Source organism: Antechinus flavipes, chromosome 1 (assembly GCF_016432865.1).
Source record: "Antechinus flavipes isolate AdamAnt ecotype Samford, QLD, Australia chromosome 1, AdamAnt_v2, whole genome shotgun sequence".
Lineage (NCBI taxonomy): Eukaryota > Metazoa > Chordata > Mammalia > Dasyuromorphia > Dasyuridae > Antechinus > Antechinus flavipes.
In genome coordinates, this window is record NC_067398.1 from 312,330,227 (window position 1) to 312,349,330 (window position 19,104).

General features: G+C 48.4%; 1 protein-coding gene and 1 long non-coding RNA gene across 4 annotated transcripts; one reads left to right on the forward strand and one right to left on the reverse strand.

Moving 5' to 3' along the window:
• Positions 1-27: 27 nt before the first annotated feature.
• On the reverse strand, positions 28-11,372 carry DNAJB5 (DnaJ heat shock protein family (Hsp40) member B5). Of its 3 annotated transcripts, none has more exons than XM_051965558.1 (4): positions 11,275-11,372; positions 6,154-6,398; positions 1,909-2,510; positions 28-1,612 (listed from the first exon to the last, which is right to left on the reverse strand). In XM_051965558.1, the coding sequence occupies exons 2-4, from the start codon at positions 6,362-6,364 to the stop codon at positions 1,379-1,381; spliced, it is 1,047 nt and encodes a 348-aa protein (XP_051821518.1). In that variant the 5' UTR covers positions 6,365-6,398; positions 11,275-11,372; the 3' UTR covers positions 28-1,378. The 3 variants fall into 3 exon arrangements, with proteins under 3 accessions (XP_051821518.1, XP_051821509.1, XP_051821502.1); XM_051965549.1 differs by lacking the exon at positions 11,275-11,372 and adding an exon at positions 10,889-11,013; XM_051965542.1 differs by lacking the exon at positions 11,275-11,372 and adding an exon at positions 9,472-9,757.
• Positions 11,373-11,524: 152 nt separating this feature from the next.
• LOC127540757 (uncharacterized) lies at positions 11,525-14,121 on the forward strand. Its single transcript, XR_007948276.1, has 2 exons — positions 11,525-11,798; positions 13,027-14,121. It is a non-coding gene; the product is annotated as an uncharacterized LOC127540757 (long non-coding RNA).
• Positions 14,122-19,104: the final 4,983 nt, after the last annotated feature.

Genomic DNA, 19,104 nt, shown 5'->3' on the forward strand with positions numbered 1-19,104 from the left:
CCCCATTCCCTGTGGTTGACGGATAACTTCTATTTTTAAAATACTTTATTTTTTCATAATACTGTCATTACAAAAAAATACAAAAAAACTACTATAAAAACATTCAGGGGCTCATTAAAATGAGAAAAACCAAGAAAGCCCCCACCCCAGTTCCTTAGGGTGTAGCCACAGACCAGGCCAGAGTCATCAACCCCTTCTCCAGAGTTCCCTGCTGTCCAGGACATGACAGTTGTACAGTGTGGAACAGCGAAGTTAAGATATCCTGGGTTCCCCAGACTCCAGGGACAGGACAGCTCCACAGGCCAGGAAAAGACCAAAGCAGCCTGGAGACGGAGCGGACTAGGACTGGAAGGGCCGGACCGGGCTCTTTCCGGGCTCGAGTTCAGCCCCGGGGCGGGGAGGCCAGGGCATGGCTGCGGGTGACCCTGAATTCTCAGGTGGGGACAACTCCAAATCCCCTCCCTTTTTGGATCAAGGTTAGCAGCACCACAGAGTTGCCCAGTACAAAAAGGTAAAAATCCCACCCCAGCCCCTTAGTTAGCCTAAAAGAAAACACATGTGGTACATAGTAGGCGCTTTCCCCTTCCGCCCAGCCCCTCTTCCCCCAGCTCGCAGGCCCCGGTTTGGCTCGGGAAAGGTGTGGCTGTCAAAGGAGGGAAAGTGTTTTGAGGCGTGTCTGTCTGGCGAAGCCCGAGCTGCCTCCCGGTCCCACTTCTCCCTCCGCAGCTCGGCGAACTCCACCCCTGGTAAATACAAAGTGTCTCGTGCTCAGTGGCCCTCCCCACCCCCCCTTCCCCCATCCCAGAGTATGTGTGCACAAATATGTGGGAAGGTATGTGTGTACGTGTACTCGCTTACACGAGAAGAATCAATCATCCCTCCCTCCCCCCTTCGTGTGGTGATGGTCCGGGGTAAGAGTGTCCTGTTTGAAGTCCCCTCCTCCCCCACATTTGGCGGGAGAGGGGGCGAGAAAGGAGGGCAGGAAGGACCTCGGCAGCGGGTAGGGGAAACGACATGCTATTTACAGGCCTGGATAGGAAACCTCTACATGTAGATCGTCAAGTAACAGTCAAATCACTCTCCAGCCGCGGGGAGCAGTAAAAGTGGATTCAAAGCTTGGGACAAAAAACAGCGACCCCTGGCCCCGGGGGCATCCCTCCCTCCCTCCCTCCCTCCCCCCCCTCACTTCCCACCCGAGACAGCACTGCCAGGTAGGGGCGGTAACAACTTTCTGAAAACAAAAGTGGCTTTTTTGCATTTTAGAAAAAGGTAGCCCGGAGGGGCGGTAGGGCCGGCTGGATAGCCTTTCTGGCTGCCAGAGCCTGGGGCCGGAGGGCGGTATTGCTGTGGAGGCCGGGAGCCGGCCCTGAGGCTGGGCCTAGGAGCAAGGCAGGTGCTGTTTTAAGATCTGTCGCGTCTGCGGAGCTATCCTGTCAGGGAAGCGCACTTTGAACTCCACAATGAGGTCGCCCCGCTGGGTGGGCACCTTAGGGAAGGGCAGCCCCTCCCCGCGTAGTCTCTTCACAGTGCCAGGCTTGATGACATCATTGCAGGGCAGGGGGATAACTCGGCCATCGATGGTGGGAATGTTCACAGTGCAGCCACACAGAGCCTGGGGGAAGAGGAGGGCAGAAGAGCGGGGAGAGATGGAGAGGAGGCGGGACATAAAGAAGCGCGCGTTGATTTCTGAAGCACGGTGGGGAATGGGGACGCGCAGATCTATGGCTTGTCTGCCCGGAGATGGGGCGGCAAGTCAGGTGGGGTGGGGCAGGATGTTGGACCCTAGACATCCGGAAATTGGGGGATTTCGGGGAAACGTTCCCCTCCCCCCCTCCCCATCCCCTTACCCCCCCGGCCGTCTCACACCACCCTCCGGACTCGCGGTCCCGAACCAGGGTCCCAGCTTACCTCCTTGAGGCTGATCAGAGCACTGTAGACCACGTTGGTCCCGTCTCGTCGGAAGTGAGCGTGGGGCTTATCCTTAAGTACAAAGACTATGTCGGCGGGGATGTTGTCCGGCGTGGCGTCGCCCTCTTTGGGGAAGGTGATCTTGGTGCCCTCTTTCCAGCCCCGCTTGATGACGATGTGGAGGATCTTGTCCTCAGTCCGAACGGTCCGACCGTCGGGATTGAGGCGCCTCCGGGTGATCTTCATGCGCTTGGTGGAGCCGTGGTAGACTTCCTCTAAGGACACGCGCAGCTCGTGCACGACCGGGGGATCTTGCACCTTTCGCCGGGGGTGCAGGGACTCCTGCGCTCGTCTGGGGCCCCCACTCAGCCCATTGAAACCAAAGCGGCCGAAGGCGCCAAACGGGTCCTCGTCTTCGTCCACATCCATGTCGTCTGGATCGAAGCCGTTGAAGGGCCGCGTGGTGCGACTGCTGGCGAAGAAGATGTCGAAGGGGTTGGAGCCACCGAAGAAGGAGGCGAACGTAGCGTGGGGGTCGCCATGGAACGTGTAGTGGAAGGAGCCTCCAGAGCCTCCGGAGCTGCCACCGCCGGTCTTCAAGCCTGGGCAGGGAGAGGGGAGCGGGGAGGAAGAAAGGTAAGGACAGAAACACAACCTCTAGTCTCGGCTCTGCTCCTTCTGCCCCGCCCCCATCCAGCAAATCGGTCTCTAAGAAGAGAGAGCTGGGCTCCCGGGAGTTACCTGGTTCTTAATGCCGGCTCTCTGGATTTTTATCTTCCCCCTTATCTTGGGGGGAGGGGGACTACTACCCGGGAAAGGATGGCAGCTTTGCCATTTGTGAGCATGGGGAGAGTAATATCTGGTTTGGAGAAGAATAATCATCCCTCCCCTGTCAGAGCGTACTCATTATTTAGTCTGATCCACGCCGAGATGGTTTGCCCAAAGCAACCCAACGAGCAAGCCCAGGATTAAGACCTAGTGCTCCAAAGTTGGAACAGAGTGAATGCAAAGGACAATGTTGAAAAATTACTCATCCATATGATATCAATAAAAACCTATAATAAATTAAAAAAAAAGACCTAGTGCTCTTGACAGCTATGTACACGATGCTCTGGGCACCACTTTAAACTCTCATGCCCTTCAAGGGGCCCCAAAGTCAGTCCTTCGAATCGGCTGAGAAGTGGAACCGGACAGGTCGAGTTTTGTTTGCCTCTGATTCATACATTGAGAATTAAGCGGGGGGGAACCTCCTAGATTCTTGCTTAGTCTTTAGGAGAAGAGGACATTCATTAGCCATGAAGTGGATGAATGGCTGAGGGTGGTAATAAAGGATCCAAGAAAGGATCTTGGTACTCCACTGGGGCTGCTGGGGAACTTTCGAATCCTTTCCTTTCCCCACCCACAACTACAACTAAGGATAGGCAAAGTGGGTAAATGGCTTTGGTGAAACCCAAGAGAGATCACAAGAGGGACGATATTTAGTAGTTGGTTATTTTGAAAATTTGATTTTTTTTTTTTTGGTTAGAAAATTCCATTCTCCATAGCAGCTAGGTATTTATTTTGTAATAAGTGGCATGTGCTACAGTTACAGTGAAGGCTCAAAGCTTCTGGTGAACAGTAACATAAAAGGGGAAGCAATTTTCCAACACTGCCTAAGGCACACAAAAGGCTTCTAGCAGCTTTGTGCCCACCCCACCCCCTCCTCTATAGTGGGAGCCAGATTGAGATATAGTTGGTGAGGAAGACCAACCCTCCTCCCTCTCCAGTCCCTACAGGGGAAGCCTCAGGACCCAGAGGAAGAAACAAGCTGAATATATTCATGAGCAGAGAAGAATAATTTTTCTGGAGGTTTCCAAATGCTGCCCATGGCCCCATACCAAGTGTCTGAATGGCAAAATGGCATTATTAGGCCTTTTCACTCCCACATGCCATGGGACCTAACTGGGAAGTCACAGGATGGTTGTCCCCTTTCCTGAAATTTCATTCCTTCATACCCCTAGGCTTCACAGGGGTAGAGACTGCATTTTCTTTGGAGTCTTTCACCTGGAGTTCCCAGCAGGCTCCTCCCATCCCCCTCCCACAAAGCAGTGCCCAAATTAGCCTGTTACTTCCCTGGCAAAGGCTTGAGGGTCATGAGGACAAGTTTAGGTTTCATTTTTCGGGGAGGAATCAAGGTTGGGGGCTCTTGGACAAGTAGTAAAGGCTTCAATCTCCCCCAATCCCTCCCCCCCCACCCCCCACCCCGGGATTCCCAATAGGCTCCCCCTCCCCCAGTAGGCTGGGAACAGGCTGTCCTCAGCCGTTCACAGCTCACAGCTCTTGGTCTGTCTGCACGACAGGCTTCTTGTGGGGGTGGCTGTGGAGGAGGCAGCCTGGAATGGCAGCCAGAAATACTACCAGCCTCTGGCACTCTGGCAGACTAGGGGATGTGGTATATTCACTGTTTGAGTCAGCCCCTCCTCCCAGTCCTTGAAGGAGAGTCAGCATATTCAAAGAGGTAGGGAGAGGTGAAAAAAGGCAAAGAACAGAGGGGTTGAGTCCACATACTTTTCCAAAGTCACTGACTCTCTAGGAACAGTGAGTTCTACCTCTAACCTTGATTCTCAATATGGCATAGACCGTAGGGGCACATGGGCCAAACTTGGTAACTATAGTGGAAAGAGGTGGGAGGGTTCCCCCTGTCCTGCCCCTGTCCTCAAGGCAGCTGGATTTTTACCTAGATTAGGGGCTCTGGGGTGGATGGATTCAATTTTCAGGTTTGGCCACACGGTGGTTTACTGACTGTACACCATAACACTGTCCAGTCCCATCAGAAACCAGATTAAAATGTAATTGGAAAATATTTAACAAAATAAAAGTACCAAAAAGCTAAGTAATATTTCATTTTAAAAAGGCATTTTGTGGCCTGCATTGACAGGGAACCTTATGGATTAGTATCCCCATTCCTATTTTAAGTTTGACACTTCTAAAGTTGTACACTACCCTGCTCTGGTATCCCTGGGAATTTTTTGGATATTCTGGGAGATTCCTGGTGAATCACCGAGTTGGTGAGTCTGGGAAGGGAATGTCCAAAGGATTAGGAGAAGGGGGCAGGCAAAGGGAAAGGAGAGGGTAGAGAAAGGAAAAGAAGGTTCCTTTTAGGGCTGGCAGCCCTAGGTTCTGCTTGAGACAGTGTTGTCTTAATATAGCCTAACAGGTGCCTGTTGCTGGCACTGTGGGGCCCTGAAAAGGAGGACCAGAATTAGCAGCTACATCATGCTTGTGGGATTTGCTAAGAGGCATTGCCAGGGCCACTTTTCCTTCAGCTTTATTTGGGCCTTTCCTTCTTTCCGACATAAACCTTCTACCCTGCTGTTGGCCACCTCATGTCCCGAGGGCATCATGCCAGTGATAATCTCTACCTTCCCAAGACAGCAGCACAGGGGTGCTCTAGAATTGTTGAGGAGATATACACTCCCTGATAGCACCATACTTTAATTTAAAAAAGAAAAATGTGGTTACTCTTGGCTGCCAAACCCTAGCCCTGATCTCAGTGGTTAATTCTCAGCTCCTATTTGATCCTAGCAGGCAGACCAGCAGGCAAATTGTTCCTTCAGGATCTCAGGTGCCCTTGATCCCTGGGTCTGCAGTAAACTGGGCTAGAGGCCACATCTTTCTCTTCCCTTGGCCCTAGTTTGTTTATATAGAGGTCTTCAGAGGCTAATACTCTTTGCTGATGAATACAAATGTTATGTGCCTTTCCCCATTTTCGCATCCAATGGGGCAGCACTGATTTCAGGGATGACCTAATAAGGCTGGGAGAAGAGGTGGTTTCAAGACTGGCAGAAGAATCCCAAGGCCCCAGGCATCATAGTGACTAGATCCTATGTCTTACCTCTTTTCTTGTGTTATGTGGGGCCTTAAACTGTGAAGGCTGGTCAAGTGATGGTGGTAAATAGAGAGTTTAGAGAGCTCAGGGTAAAGGAAATGGGTCCCAGGGTCCTAGAATACTGAGAAGAGTAGCAGGAGTCTTAGTCCTAGCTAGTGAAACCCCGGATACAGAAAAGGAGTTAGGTTCAGGGAAGTGATGAGGCAGCCTTCCTCTGACCCTTGCCTTAGTCTCAGCACCCAAATGGCAGGGCCTCTTCCCTGTTACTAAGGAGCTAAGAAGGAACTGGGTCACATAGTTCTCTTCAGTGAGAACAATCATGCTTCACCCATAGGGCTGCCCCAGGCCAGGTGCTGAGAAGCTGAGGGCTTTCTTACCTTCTTCCCCATATTGGTCATAAACAGCTCGTTTCTTGGGGTCACTCAGCACATCATAAGCCTCTGCAATCTCCTTAAACTTCTCCTCAGCACTGGGCTCTTTGTTCTTGTCTGGATGGTACTTCAAGGCCATCTTCCGATATGCTTTCTTGATCTCATCTTCATTGGCTCCAGACTGGATACCCAGAATCTTATAATAATCCTTCCCCATTACAGCAACTGGACCAGTACTGGCCTCCTTGTTCCTGAAAGAAGCCCAGGGCCAAATCTAAAATAGTCTTTAGTCTTCTAGCCCCTTTTATCTACCTGCCCTGACCTCCCCCCAACCCTTGATTTTACCCTTCCTTTGACAAGTCTCCTCTCTTGGTCTCAATTGCCTCATCTATAAAAGGAAAGAATCGGACGGATGAATAATGAAGTTCTTTAGAATTAGATCCTGAGGCCTAGAGATATGAACTCACTTCCAAGGTCACCCAGCTCCTTGGTGGTAGAGCTGAGACAAGAAACTTTCCTGCTCTAAATTTAAGCTTCCGTACCAGAAGCTCTCCCTCCCATCACCATAATCACTCGACCCCTTTCCAGCTCAGGGGCTGAACTGAACATATTTTTGGCTTAGCCCCTGAATTCCAGGAGCTGAAAAGTGAGGAGGCTGTGGCCTACTTTGTGGGGCCCAGCTGAGACCTGATTCATTAGTCAAGTCTTAGAGTTGTCCAGATCAAAGACATCGGTTGTGTGCCAGTGCCTCAAAGGCAGCTCTCCACTGGGTCTCTAGATAACCAGCTGGTAGAATAGGATAGGAAGTATGTTTAGTAAGGTTATACAGGGCAACATTTCATTCCCGTAAGTGAAAGAACAGTAGCTAATACTGCTGAAATGGTATACTTCACATAATATTAAATTTGGTTCATGCTACACATGGACAAGAAATGAAGGGAAGGCATCCTTGATTAGGCTGTCCTAGCTGGATTGTCACAGGGATGCTGCAGTCCCTGGGGAGAGAGGATGAAGAATTAGAAGGTAGCATCTATCTGGTTAATAAGTGATGGCTGTTCTGAAAGGGTACAAAATATTTGCTCAATAATGGAACTTCAGGATGGTCCTGTGAGAATATTCTTTCCCCAAAAGCCTCCTAGGAAGAGACATATAGGTCACCTCTGAGCTAGCCAGTCATATTGGGAAGTTAAACCAAGGTTGCTAGGGATCCAAGGGTCTCTCCGTCATTAGAATCCTCTGATTTCTGTTTTAGTCTGCTTATTCCCAACCTCACATTCACATGTGATTTGAGCCCTCCAAGTCCATGAAGACAGGATGAGTCACAGCCCTTGGAAAAGGAACTAGGAGCTTCTGTCTCCATCGGCATGAGGATCAGTTCCCTGCCCTAAGGTAGCACTTCAGTTCACTCATTATCTTTTGCCTCACAAAATACACACAGTAGGCACTGTTAATTCTGACACAGAGGCAACTTGGCAGAGGTAGAGTTCTTTTCCTGCCCCATTCTGGCTCTGTTTGCAACTAGCTGTTTTAAGCCTATCCTTTACCTAATACTAGAGGGGGATTCTTGAAAGCCCTTTTCTCCTATTCAGACATCCTAAGTTTGCCTATACAGGTTCAATTCCAGCTTTCAGTGTCTTATATAGCATGAGGTGCCAAAGTCCCAGTTGTCCCCACTAGCCTTTGTCTGCCAGACCTAGATCAAGTAATATCTGGTCACAGATGACATAGGACAGTCATAGCTCCCATTGCTTCTTACCATATGTACATGTATATCTGTATGTCCATTGGGATGTGCATATTGTGGAGAGGAGAGGGTTTCTTCCTATTCCTGGCTGGGAATCTCTCTGGGGAATAGCCAAAAAGCCATTCTCTGGCTCTTCTAAAGCATAGCACAATTACTGCCAATGACTAGAGCAGGGGCAGAGCCTTTCTAGCAAAGCCCTGGGCTAAAGCCATAGCCTTTGCTTTTTGCCCTCATGACGATCTAGCACTAGCCCTTGAGTGGGATTTGGAGGGTAGGAAGGCAAGAGAGAGTCAGTTCTATCCCTCTTCAGGTAGGAAAGGAGGTAGTGTCTCTAAGGTCTCTTAAGGTCCTAGGCTAGCAGGGCTAGAGTGGCTGTAGCTCTTGCCCCCATAGTTGCTGGCAGCTGCTGGGCTGACTCATGCCTTTGGGAGCCTCTTTGTACGAAAGAGAAGCATTTATATGAACCCGGGCACCCCTCCTTCCACCAGCGCGTCATGCCAAACTGCACAGCTCCCGGCGGTCCCCCACGCGACAAGCTGGGGGTTGCCATTTTGAATCACAGGCATGTGGGGGAGGTGGGGTAGGGAGGGCACACAGAAAAGAAAGTGCATCTGGGGGTGGGCAGCCATTTTCGGAAGCAGCAGTAAAATCTTATCTGAGAAGGAGCTGGCAGGGGGAGTGCTGTCATCTCTGTCCCAGCCCACATCTCCTTCCCCCATCATCCAGGCCTCCCCACCCTACAGTTACTCAAGGCCTGGGTGTCATTCCCCCACCCACCAATGCCAGCTCACAGGTAAGGCATCACAGCATGTCCATGTCAAAGGACAAACAAAACAAGTTCTAATCTTGAATATCCTCATGCTGTCCCCAAGTTACCTCTGCCACCAAACTAGTTCCTTTCCTCAGAACCAAACAGCCAAATAAATGAACAGGGTTCAAGAAGGTTTTGAATCCCCCCTAATGGGAGGGGGAAATAAAGGGCAAGCTCTTTTAGAAGTCCTCCCTCTCCCCTCCCCAGCAAATTTAGCATGTCTTTCTAGGCTAGTAGGTAAGAGCTTAGAGGGGCCCTGCTTTTCTTTCCCATTTCCTCCACCATGTGCTCAGATGACAAAGAATCTCCAAGGCCTTGGAGAGCAAGAGCACTGGGGTTGCTATAATAGGAGGAAAGGACAAAATAAATCTTTGATATGATATTAGAGGCAAGTATGGGGAAATGATGAGGGACTATGAGATGAGGATGAAGAGATGGGAGATATCTGGAGATATGAAGCTATTGAGATATAGTGGATGTGAAATAGATTATAAAATATGGGGGGATGAGGAGATTTGAGATATAGATGAGATATTGGGGTTATGAAATCTTAAGGAATAAGGTAAGGGAGAATGTGATATAGGGGAGAAAAAGGGTAGAAAGGGGAGAGGATATGAGAGGATGAAATATCAGAAGATGGATATGAAATGAATGAAATACCAGAGATGAGATAAGACAATTGAGGTGAAAAATGGTGAGTTGTAATGAAAGGATGAATGTCCTTCTGCCATCCTGACAGAGGGTGAAAATACTTTTTAAAGGGACTTACCGAAACTTTACAAACCCATTCAGCGTCCATGCACGCAGTTTTAACGGCTCCAGCTGAATTTTAAACATCAAGCTAGCTAAGAAGTCTTCTCCCCAGAAGTGTGGGAAGCTCCGGAAACCTCCTCTTGCCTGGATTGGGGGAGCAGCTGGGGATGCGCAGGAGAGCCCGGTGCGCTTAAACATTCCCAGCAATCCCCCTCCTCTTTGCCCTCACCCACCTGTCCACCAGGTGCTTCAATAGCCAAATCCTCCTCAGGGCCACATGTCCTGCTCTGGCCTCGCACTGAAGAGTCAGTGAATGTCAGCCCTCACAGGGTGAGGAGAAATCCAGAGAAGCAGCCTCTTAGGTGACTACCGACTGGCTGTATTTGAGACTTAGGGCTGCTTGAGAGTGGGTTAATGTGTGTGCTCGTATATGATTGTGAGTGACTGCCTGTGAGTGTGAGATAGAGAGGAGCAGCGTGGAGCTCCTCACTCACCGGGGAGAGCCTGACCCCAAATCACCAAGAACCTGCTCAATGAAGTCACTTGACGTGCAGTGTCTCCTCCTTAATTGGTCTCGGGGTGGGGCCAGCTTCAGACAAAAGGCGCTTCGGGAAAGGTGGGGGCGGGGGTCTGGTCGAGAAAAGTGTGTGTGGGGGAAGCTAGGGTTCTCCCTGGATCCCTAAGTCCAATAGCCAGAGTGGGGGGCATTGAATGGCTCAGTGCAGAGTGGTGATGTCACTGGGGGGGGTTGTGTGTGTGAGTGGGAAGGCAGAGCTGGCGGGGGAGAGCTGGCGGGGGAGGGCATGGTGGGGGTGCCCAATGGTGACGGAGACCGCTCCCAGCCACCCCCGGCCCAATGCCAGCCCCCCAGCCCTCCGCTCTACGGCAACCCCTCCTCTGCCTGCCTGTCCCTCACTCTCACCACCATAGGGAGCCTAGAGAAGGGTTGTGGGGCCCTATGGTCGCCGTGGGGCATGTCTAGTCTTCAGGCTCCTTCAGTCCTCCCTCCCTTCTCCTTTCGAGCTGTCCCAGGCGCCGGGCAGCTGGACACTCCAGAGAGCATCCAGGGGTCAGTAATCAGCTGCCCGGCCTGGGAGGGAGCGCCCGCGGGACTTTCCGTCCCTGGGTGGACTAGCAGGTCCTGGAACCCGAGCTCCCCGCGGCGGCGGCGCGGCCCCCCGCTCCCGACCTCCCAGCAATGCCCCGCGGCGTTGGTGGCGGCGACGGCCCCCAGCCCTCTAGCAGCTCCCCGCGGCGCAGGTGCTCGGCCTCCCACCTCAGGTCTCTTAAGCCCCTAGGCACAACACCACCATAGCTATCTCCAGACCCCTTCGGCTCCCAAATCTAGTAGTGCCTCCGGCTCTTCTTTAGCCCAGACACCCTGGCCTTGGGACCACCCCGGCCCCCGCCCGGCCCCGGCGCGGCGCCCTCACCGGTGAGAAGCTGTGGGCGCCGCCGCGGTCGGTCAGACTGAGCCGCTGTCCCGTCCCGTCCTGTCCCCTCCCCCCGGATTCACCGCTTCCACCCGGGACCGAAGCCACCGGCCGCTGACAGAGCGGGGAAGGGTGGGTGGAGAGGGGGGAGACCCGCCCCCAGGGCCCCGCCCCCGCGCCGGCCATTGCGCGGCAGGCCCGCCACTCAGCACGGTCCTTGACATGATTGGACGGTACTGAGCGAGAAGGGGGCACAGGGAGGCGTGGGGGGACGGACGCCTACTTTCAACGGCGGCCTGCGGCCGACCCCTTGTCTGCACAAGGCTCGCATTCCAGGCTTATGACTGGCGCTTTCAGAAGTCAGTCAACCACGCCTCCTAGCTTACCAGTCACTTCATTGGTGAAGGAAGCTGAAGGTAGGATCCTCATATGATCTTCGATTGCATTGGTCCAAATGGAAGATTTAGCCCCGCCTCATGCTAGTGTTGGCATTTCTCCACCAGCCCAATTGACAGGCCTTTGAGGTGGAAAACGCCGGCCACCCTACTAGTCTCTAGAGAACCTTCTGGAAGCCTCGCAACGTCATAGGCAGGTCTTAAAGGGAACGCGGCTACCCAAGGCCTACGAGAGCGCCCCGGACTTAGCTTTGGGGGTGTTTTTGCCTCCTCCCCTCAAAAAAAACAAAACAAACATCAGCCTCTCTGAGGGAATGGGAAACGGATCGCAATGCATCCTGGGAGTTGTAGTCCATTGGGTGGGTTCAAGAGGTCGACGATGGGAGGAGTGAGACTGAGGAAACTCCTAATTGGCTCCGCCCACAAATCCGGCCTCAGACTTCCCCCTCCAGTACCTCACTGCCCTAACCCCTCACCCAAGAGCCGCTGTCCAGTAGACCATGAGCTTCTTGAGGGTAGGATCGTTTTTCAGGTTGTCTTTCTTTGTCTCTACAGAATCTAGCATACTGCCTATACATTAGGCACTAAATAAATGTGTGATGAATCGAATTGATTGGCTGACCTGCCTGGGGGCTCAGGGAACCCATAAAGGAAGAGCTTATAGTTAGGGAAAGAGGATGGGGGTAAGGGCGTTCCCGATTTCCACGGATGAGGTTAGCAGCCCCGGTCTGTCTCCCTAAACTTCGTGCGGAACCTAGTCTAGACCCCGCGCCCCCCGTCAGAACCCGCCCCTGCCCCCACCTGACCATAACCCAATTTCAGATCCTCAATTCAGATCTTGACCCAGATGCAGCCCCCAAACCCCACTCCAAACCCTGATGCTTATCCACAACTTAGTCCCAAATCCCCTACCTTGACCCAGGCTCAACTCCAGATTCCTCACCATGCTCCACTCTGCCCCAATCCCTAGATTCCCCTTGCTGACCTTGTCCCACCCCCTTGCTATTACCTAGATTCATAAGAGTTCTATTATAGGAATCATAGGAACTGAGTTTAAATCCTGACTTTGTCAGTTACTACCTTTGTGATCTTGGGCAAATCATTTGCTTTTTCTGGGTCTAATTTCTCTCACCTCTGGTATCCTATGGCCCTCCATCCCGACCCAGGCTTAGCTTCTCCATCCTTACCCAAACCTAGGTTCCCTACACAGATTGAAATGTAGATCCCAAATCCTGACCCTGAAATAGTCTCAGATCCCCCCATCCTCAGCTAGGCCCAGATTTCCCAGGCTTGGCACTAATCTAGGTTAGATGCATATTACTGACCTAAACTGTCACCTTATATCCCTTTTCTTCTGTCTCTGTCTCTCTTCTTCCAACCCTGTTTCAATCCTGCTTTTTTCCATCATTTCATTGCCCCTAATCTCCCATCCTCCTATTTCCTGTCTCCCATCCTCCTGTCTACCCCCTCACCCCATCCCTGGGACTTGGGGGAGTAGAGCTGCGGGGGTGGCTGCCATCGGAAGCTGCCTGAGCAGACACAGTGCCTGGCGCACACGTCACTGTCTCCCAGGGCCCATCTGTGCCAGCGGGAGATGGGGGTGTGGGAGGGGGTGGGGAGGTGAAGAAGGGATGGGGGCCACCTTGACAGAGGGGCCTTTAGACAGACCAGGGAAATGGGTGGGGACTGCTTCCCCAAGGGCAGTGAACTCATTCTTTATTTCCATTCTTTTCTTTCTTCCAGGGGCAGGAGATTCAGGCAAAAAGCAATATTCCCATTAGACTGAGCTGGAACCTGAGACCTTAAAAGTACCCAGTCCTGAATTACACTGTAGGATGGAAGTGGGACCTGAATTGTAGAAGGTTTCTTCATTTGACCTTCCCTCATTCACACCGCGTATATCTGTGGGCTAGGGGAGAGTGGGTAGTGTGATGTAATGGTGCAGGTGTGTGGGGGGAGATGAGGGAGGGAAAGGGAAGATGGGTGAGGGAACAGAGACAGAATAAGGTAAAAAATCTAATAAAAGGAAAGAGGAAATAAGCAAGGTAATGGGATGAAAGGGGTAATGTGGCAAGAGGTGGAGGATGGAGAGGGAGACAGGATCTGGTCTCTAGCTATGGGAAAGGTTATAAGGAATTGTCCTTGAGTTGCCTATCCCAGCTACTTCCTATTTGTTCTTCTCCCAGCTCCCAACTCCTCTAACACTACTGCTTAATCTCTGATTTGGGGGCTTAAATACTTCATACTTAAATATAAATACTTGTGTGTGTGTGTGTGTGTGTGTGTGTGCGCGCGCGTGCATACCTTGCTCATGGATGTGTGTGTGTGTCAGGATGCTCATGTTCCAGTGTATGTCCAGCTTATATACATGTGTCTGTATATACTTACAGAGTTAGGTTTCTCTATGTCTATGCAGACATGTACACCTGTGTCTATCTGAGAGAAACGCTATGGCTGCCTTGCCCTGGGCACTCTTCTCTGTCAGTCTGGGCAAGGGGCTTAGATATAGATAGGCCCGGTGGGAGCTTTGAGAAAACTAGGTAAGAGGAGATAGACCAGTGGTGGTGGTAATAATAGTGGCATGGCTAAACCCATACTAGGTAATTTGTCCAGCATACACAGGTCACTTGGCTGTGTGTGGATAGGGTTAGGGGTTGAGAGAGAAGGTATGTGGAAGAAGTTGAGGATTGGGGACGATAGAGTAAAAGGGCAGTGGGAGAATAGGATTTGTGTGAACTTGTACATGTTTTTCATCTTTTTCTCTGATTACTGACCTTACTTGACTTTAACCCCATGTGTGTGATTAAATAAAGCTGCCTATGAGTATATCTTTGTGTATCAGAATGTGTGGTTTATTTGCAATTGTGTGGTTATGTCACTGTAATTATATGATTACATGTGCTTGTGTGAAATTATTCTTTCTGAGCCATCTGTGGTTGTGTGTGATTTGTATGATGTGTCTGTTTGTTGGTGGTTTGCTTGTGATTAACTTGTGGGTGATTTTGTATAAGCGCATGTGTATGAGCATGTAACTTTTATGTATGGTTATAGATCTGTATGAGCGAATGAATGTGAATATGTAAACATGTGTCAATGATTATGTGTTTTTATGACTGTGTGTGCAACTGAGTGGATATATTATGTGTGATTCTGCATACATTATATTCATGATGGTGTGTGTAATTGTAAGGGATATCATCACTTTAAGATCTCTGTGCCCTCCTTCTTATCCCCTTTCAAACTAGAAATGTTGGAGGTCTGAAGATAGGAACAGAGGGAAAGCTTGAGCTCGGGGCAAAGGACCAGGACATCATAAGCCCCAGGATCTGCCCATCTTTCTCTCTACTGCTTCCCCATGATTTCCTGAGTCCACCCCACATTTGGCGGGGGGCTATGAGGGGGTGCCTAAGGGCCGCATCATCCAGCCTGTACTCAGCTTCCTACCCTGTTGCCATGGCAGCAGTTGCTAGGGGCTCCCACGGTTGCTAAGTTCTGGGGGCGGTTGGAACAGCTGCCAAGGCCCTGGTTGCCAAGGGAGATGAAGCAACCACAGGGGAAGGAGAGTCTCCTGTGGCATTTTCCCCCACCCCTTTTCTTCTCAGCACTGGCTGGGGGACTGTCTGTTCCTCCTATCTGTCCATTTCTTCAGCCCAAGTCCCCATACACTGTCCTTACCTGCCCACTCTCAAAGAGAGAATTTCTTCAAAGGGAAGAAGGAAGAACTAGGAAATAGGGAAAAATTCAACGGATTTCCTTTCATCATTGAAGGGACCCTTGCTTCCTCAAATATCTAATCTTCTTTCCTTTTCCCTCTTGTTTTCCCATCGTCTCTTGCTCAAACTTTTGCATATCCCTTTCCCTTTCTTTCCCTCTCCTTCCTACACCTGTCTTTCCACAACATATCTTACTTCTGGTCTACTTTCCCTCTTAGTCTCCTTCTAAGTTTCTTGGACTTCATTTTGGGCTGGCCTTGGAATTGACCAGTCCTTGAGTTCAAATCCTACCTCTGACATTAGCTGTGTGACCTTGTATAAGTCACTTAAGCTCATTGGATTTGTTTCCTCATCTATAAAATGAGGAGGTTGAATTCCATGACCTCTGTGATCCCTTTCAGCTCTAAATCAATGAACCTATGATCTTTTGGCTTCCCTTTCCCAACCTCCTCAGCTTTCAGCTTTTTGCCACCATAGTACTATAAAGAGAGCTAAAGATTTCATCTCTCTCTTGGGTTTTATAGGAGGAGCAGGGGCTATCTGACAGATAATAATATGGTCATGTTAATATGTAGTTTTCTAAGTCAGTATGTATCCCCAAGGGATCCTCATGTACATTTAGTGGCCCTCTGTTTCTATTTGAATTTGACACTGGTCTAGAGGAAAGCAAAGAAGGGATGTGCCTCTAATTCAGACCTGACCCCGGATATGGTTGAGAAGCTCTGGTTTGGAAGGATAAAGCCTATTATGAGAAAAAGCTCTGTGGCTCCCTTTCTGAAGAGAGGCTAAATGCTAGGATTCTTGAATGCTGTTTGTGCCCCAGTGGATCCCATTTTCTGGCTATTTTCAGCCTGCAATATGTCTCATCTCCCTCTACTACCTGTTTTCTCACCACTTTCCTTTTCCCTCTTTTAATTTACCAACAGGGACCACATTAGAAAGGCTATAAGCTAACCTCTAACTCTGATTCTAACTCAGCCACAGACTGGCCCCTAAACCTGGCCATATGCTAATTTATGAATTCCTTCCATAATTTGATCCTTTAGCCCCAGTCACAGAATAATCATTGAATTTACATAATATATTCCTAATCCTGCCCCAAACTCATCTAAACTGATCAAAAGTTAGCCACCTATTATAATCGATAATCCAAGTCATTAGGGACAACTTCAAACGTTGGCCACAAAGTGGCCCCTAGACTGAGCTCTAGATTGATCTGTAAATCTAAATATATCCCTGATCCTGGTAAGACATAGACCTCTAAATCTGCTACAACTTTATCTACTATGTCCATCTGCAGATGAACTAAGTTATGTATTAAATTCCAGGAACTATGCTAGGCACTATGGATTCAAAGTAAAAATGAAAATAATTTGCTTCCCAAAGGTGAAAGTTTGGAGTGGGGCTGGAGAGGAGAGGAGGAGAACTTGGAAGAGAAAGAGAGTAACATGTTTATACAACAGAATATATATTAAATAGGATATACTGGGACCATAATGGCATCGAAGAGTCCCAACATTCACATGCTTTTTAGAGAGGAAGAGCAGTTGGAAAGCCAAACTGGGTAGAAACTGGGGCCATTGGGAGAGGCTTTTCGTAGTAAGGGGCTCTTTAGCTGAGCTTTGAGGGATTCAATGAGGTAAGGAAGGAAGGTGTTCCAAATATGGGAGACAGCCAAAGCAAAGACATAGGAAAGGAGGAAAGAATGTTATTTACAGGGAACAGCCAGCAGACCCATTTGGCTGGAATGTTGAGGGGAATAAAAATGGGAAGTAAGTCTCAAAAGGTAGGATAGAGGCAAATATGAAGGGCTTGAAAGGACAAATGGAGCAGCTTGCATTTGATTCTACAGACAAAAAGCAGCTACAAGAGTAGGGAAGTGACTTGGTCCAATCTGTGCTTTAAGCAGCTGTGTGGAGGATACTTTGGAGGTGGGAGAGATATTCCCAATAACAGGGAGGCTTTCGCAATAGAGAGGTGATGTGGGTCTAAACCAGAATTGTGACCATGTGAATGAAGAAGAGAGTGATGTGAAACATTGTAGAGATAGAATTTATGAGATTTGGCAACTAATTGTCCTCACCTATCAGTTCAAAGTTCATTCACATTCAGATTGTTAGTTTTAATTTATATTATCTATATAAATAGAAAATAATCAGTCAGTGGTCTTTGAAGTTCTTTCAAATCAGAACAAGTAGACACATGTAACATTCTTCTCTAAAGTATAATGTTCTCTGGAAGCAGGTTTCTTGTGGGGCTTCTGGGGGCAGCCTTCGTTTCAGTTCAGTGTAATCACTCCAAATCCTTTACTTTTTCCTTCAAAGTCTTGTCTCTTTTCCTGGGGCCTGGTTAGTTTTAATAGAGGCCTATCTCTCTCCTTGGTTCCGAGAGCTCCTGCTGCTAGTCCTTTGTCTCTGCCAGCTTCAGCCTCCAACCAGCACAAAGGTGGAAGATGGAATAAATCTGTCTTCTCTTTCGAGAGTGAGCTTGTGTGTTTGTCCCTGACAGCTCCTCCTTATATGTTCAACATCAATCCTTATATCATTAGGAAACCATTATTTGTTGTAGGATTAAATCAATGCTAAACTAGATTTAACCACTGTCTCCTCAATTCCACTTGCTTAGCACCATGTAAGAATCCTAACAGATACACAGTTACAGATTAAATATATCAGATACCCAATCATACAAATCACACACCACCCAGAGACAACTCAAAAGATAATGCTTCGATACAAATATACAGTCATACATAATACAGCCAGGCGCAGCCATACAATCAGACATATTCTTTTTCAACATCAATAGGCCGTCTTTTCAAAGTCCAAAAGAAAGTGATGTCTAAACTGATGGCATGAATTATTTTGCATCTAAGGATTTGGCTCAGAGTACCCAAGTACCATCCACTCACCCTCTTCACACATGGATCCTTGTATCTGACCAGATGTCATGGTATTGGTCATAAAGGAACATAGTCAGAGATGGCTCAGCTTTTGAAGCTTAAGAGAGCAAGTGGAATCTGGTAAAGTCTTGTCATGCTGAGAGGAGAAGTAACAAGAGGCCACAGGGAGAGAGGCCTGTGCCATGAGAAGCAGCAGAAGAACAAAAGACAGGAAAAACTTGCAGATCATAAAGGTACATGTTAGGAGGAAGTTATAAATTTTTCATCGAAGCAATGACTCTATATGAATCAGCTAGATCTTGCCATCATCCTTGCTGCTGTCCTCTTTGAAACTCCATGTCTTGCCATCTACTCTGCTACACCCTCTGGCTCATCTTCTGCCCTGCAGTCAAATCACTACCTTATTAGAATGTAAGTTTATTAACAGCAAAAATTATCTCAATTTATAATTTGTATCCCTAAAGCTTAATACAGTGATCTGGATAAAGTAAGCACTTAATTTGGGCTTTTTCATTTACTCATTTATTCATTGAACTCTTGGTAGTCACTTTTTTGATGATGAACATCTCCAGACATAGCCAGCCAGGCACTTAGACGACAGATATATATATATATATGTATATATATATATATATATATATATATATATATATATACATATATATATATACACATATATATATATATACATATATATATAATGCTTATTATCATTGCTGCATCTATATTTGAAGCCTTTTAATCTCAATTAGAGCAGGATTTTGTACTTTGCTGGCATAACCTTTGAGAACACAGAATGACCTCCACTGATAGCATATGGCATCAAAACAGACTTTGTTGGTACAAAATAAATGGCATTTTAATGTACATAATTGAATGAGCATACTTTTCATTTTGAATGTGCATCTCATTTTATTTCATATCAATCCTGTAAAGAAATTAGTATAATTATTATACTTGCTTTTCAAATGAGGAAACAGAATTAGAGGTAAGTAATTTGTTCAACTAACAGAGAAAAACCAGAATTCAAACTCAAGTCTTTTGACTAAAACAGGGTTAGTCCATTGTCCTTTGCAATATAGCTCTCAAAAATCTGCAGTCAAGCCTTTGTGCCTCTTCAAAATTCTCTTCTCCTCCAAGAAGCCTCTCCAGATTAATTTGAAGATAATCCAAATGTTCATATATTCATTCATTCACTCATTCATT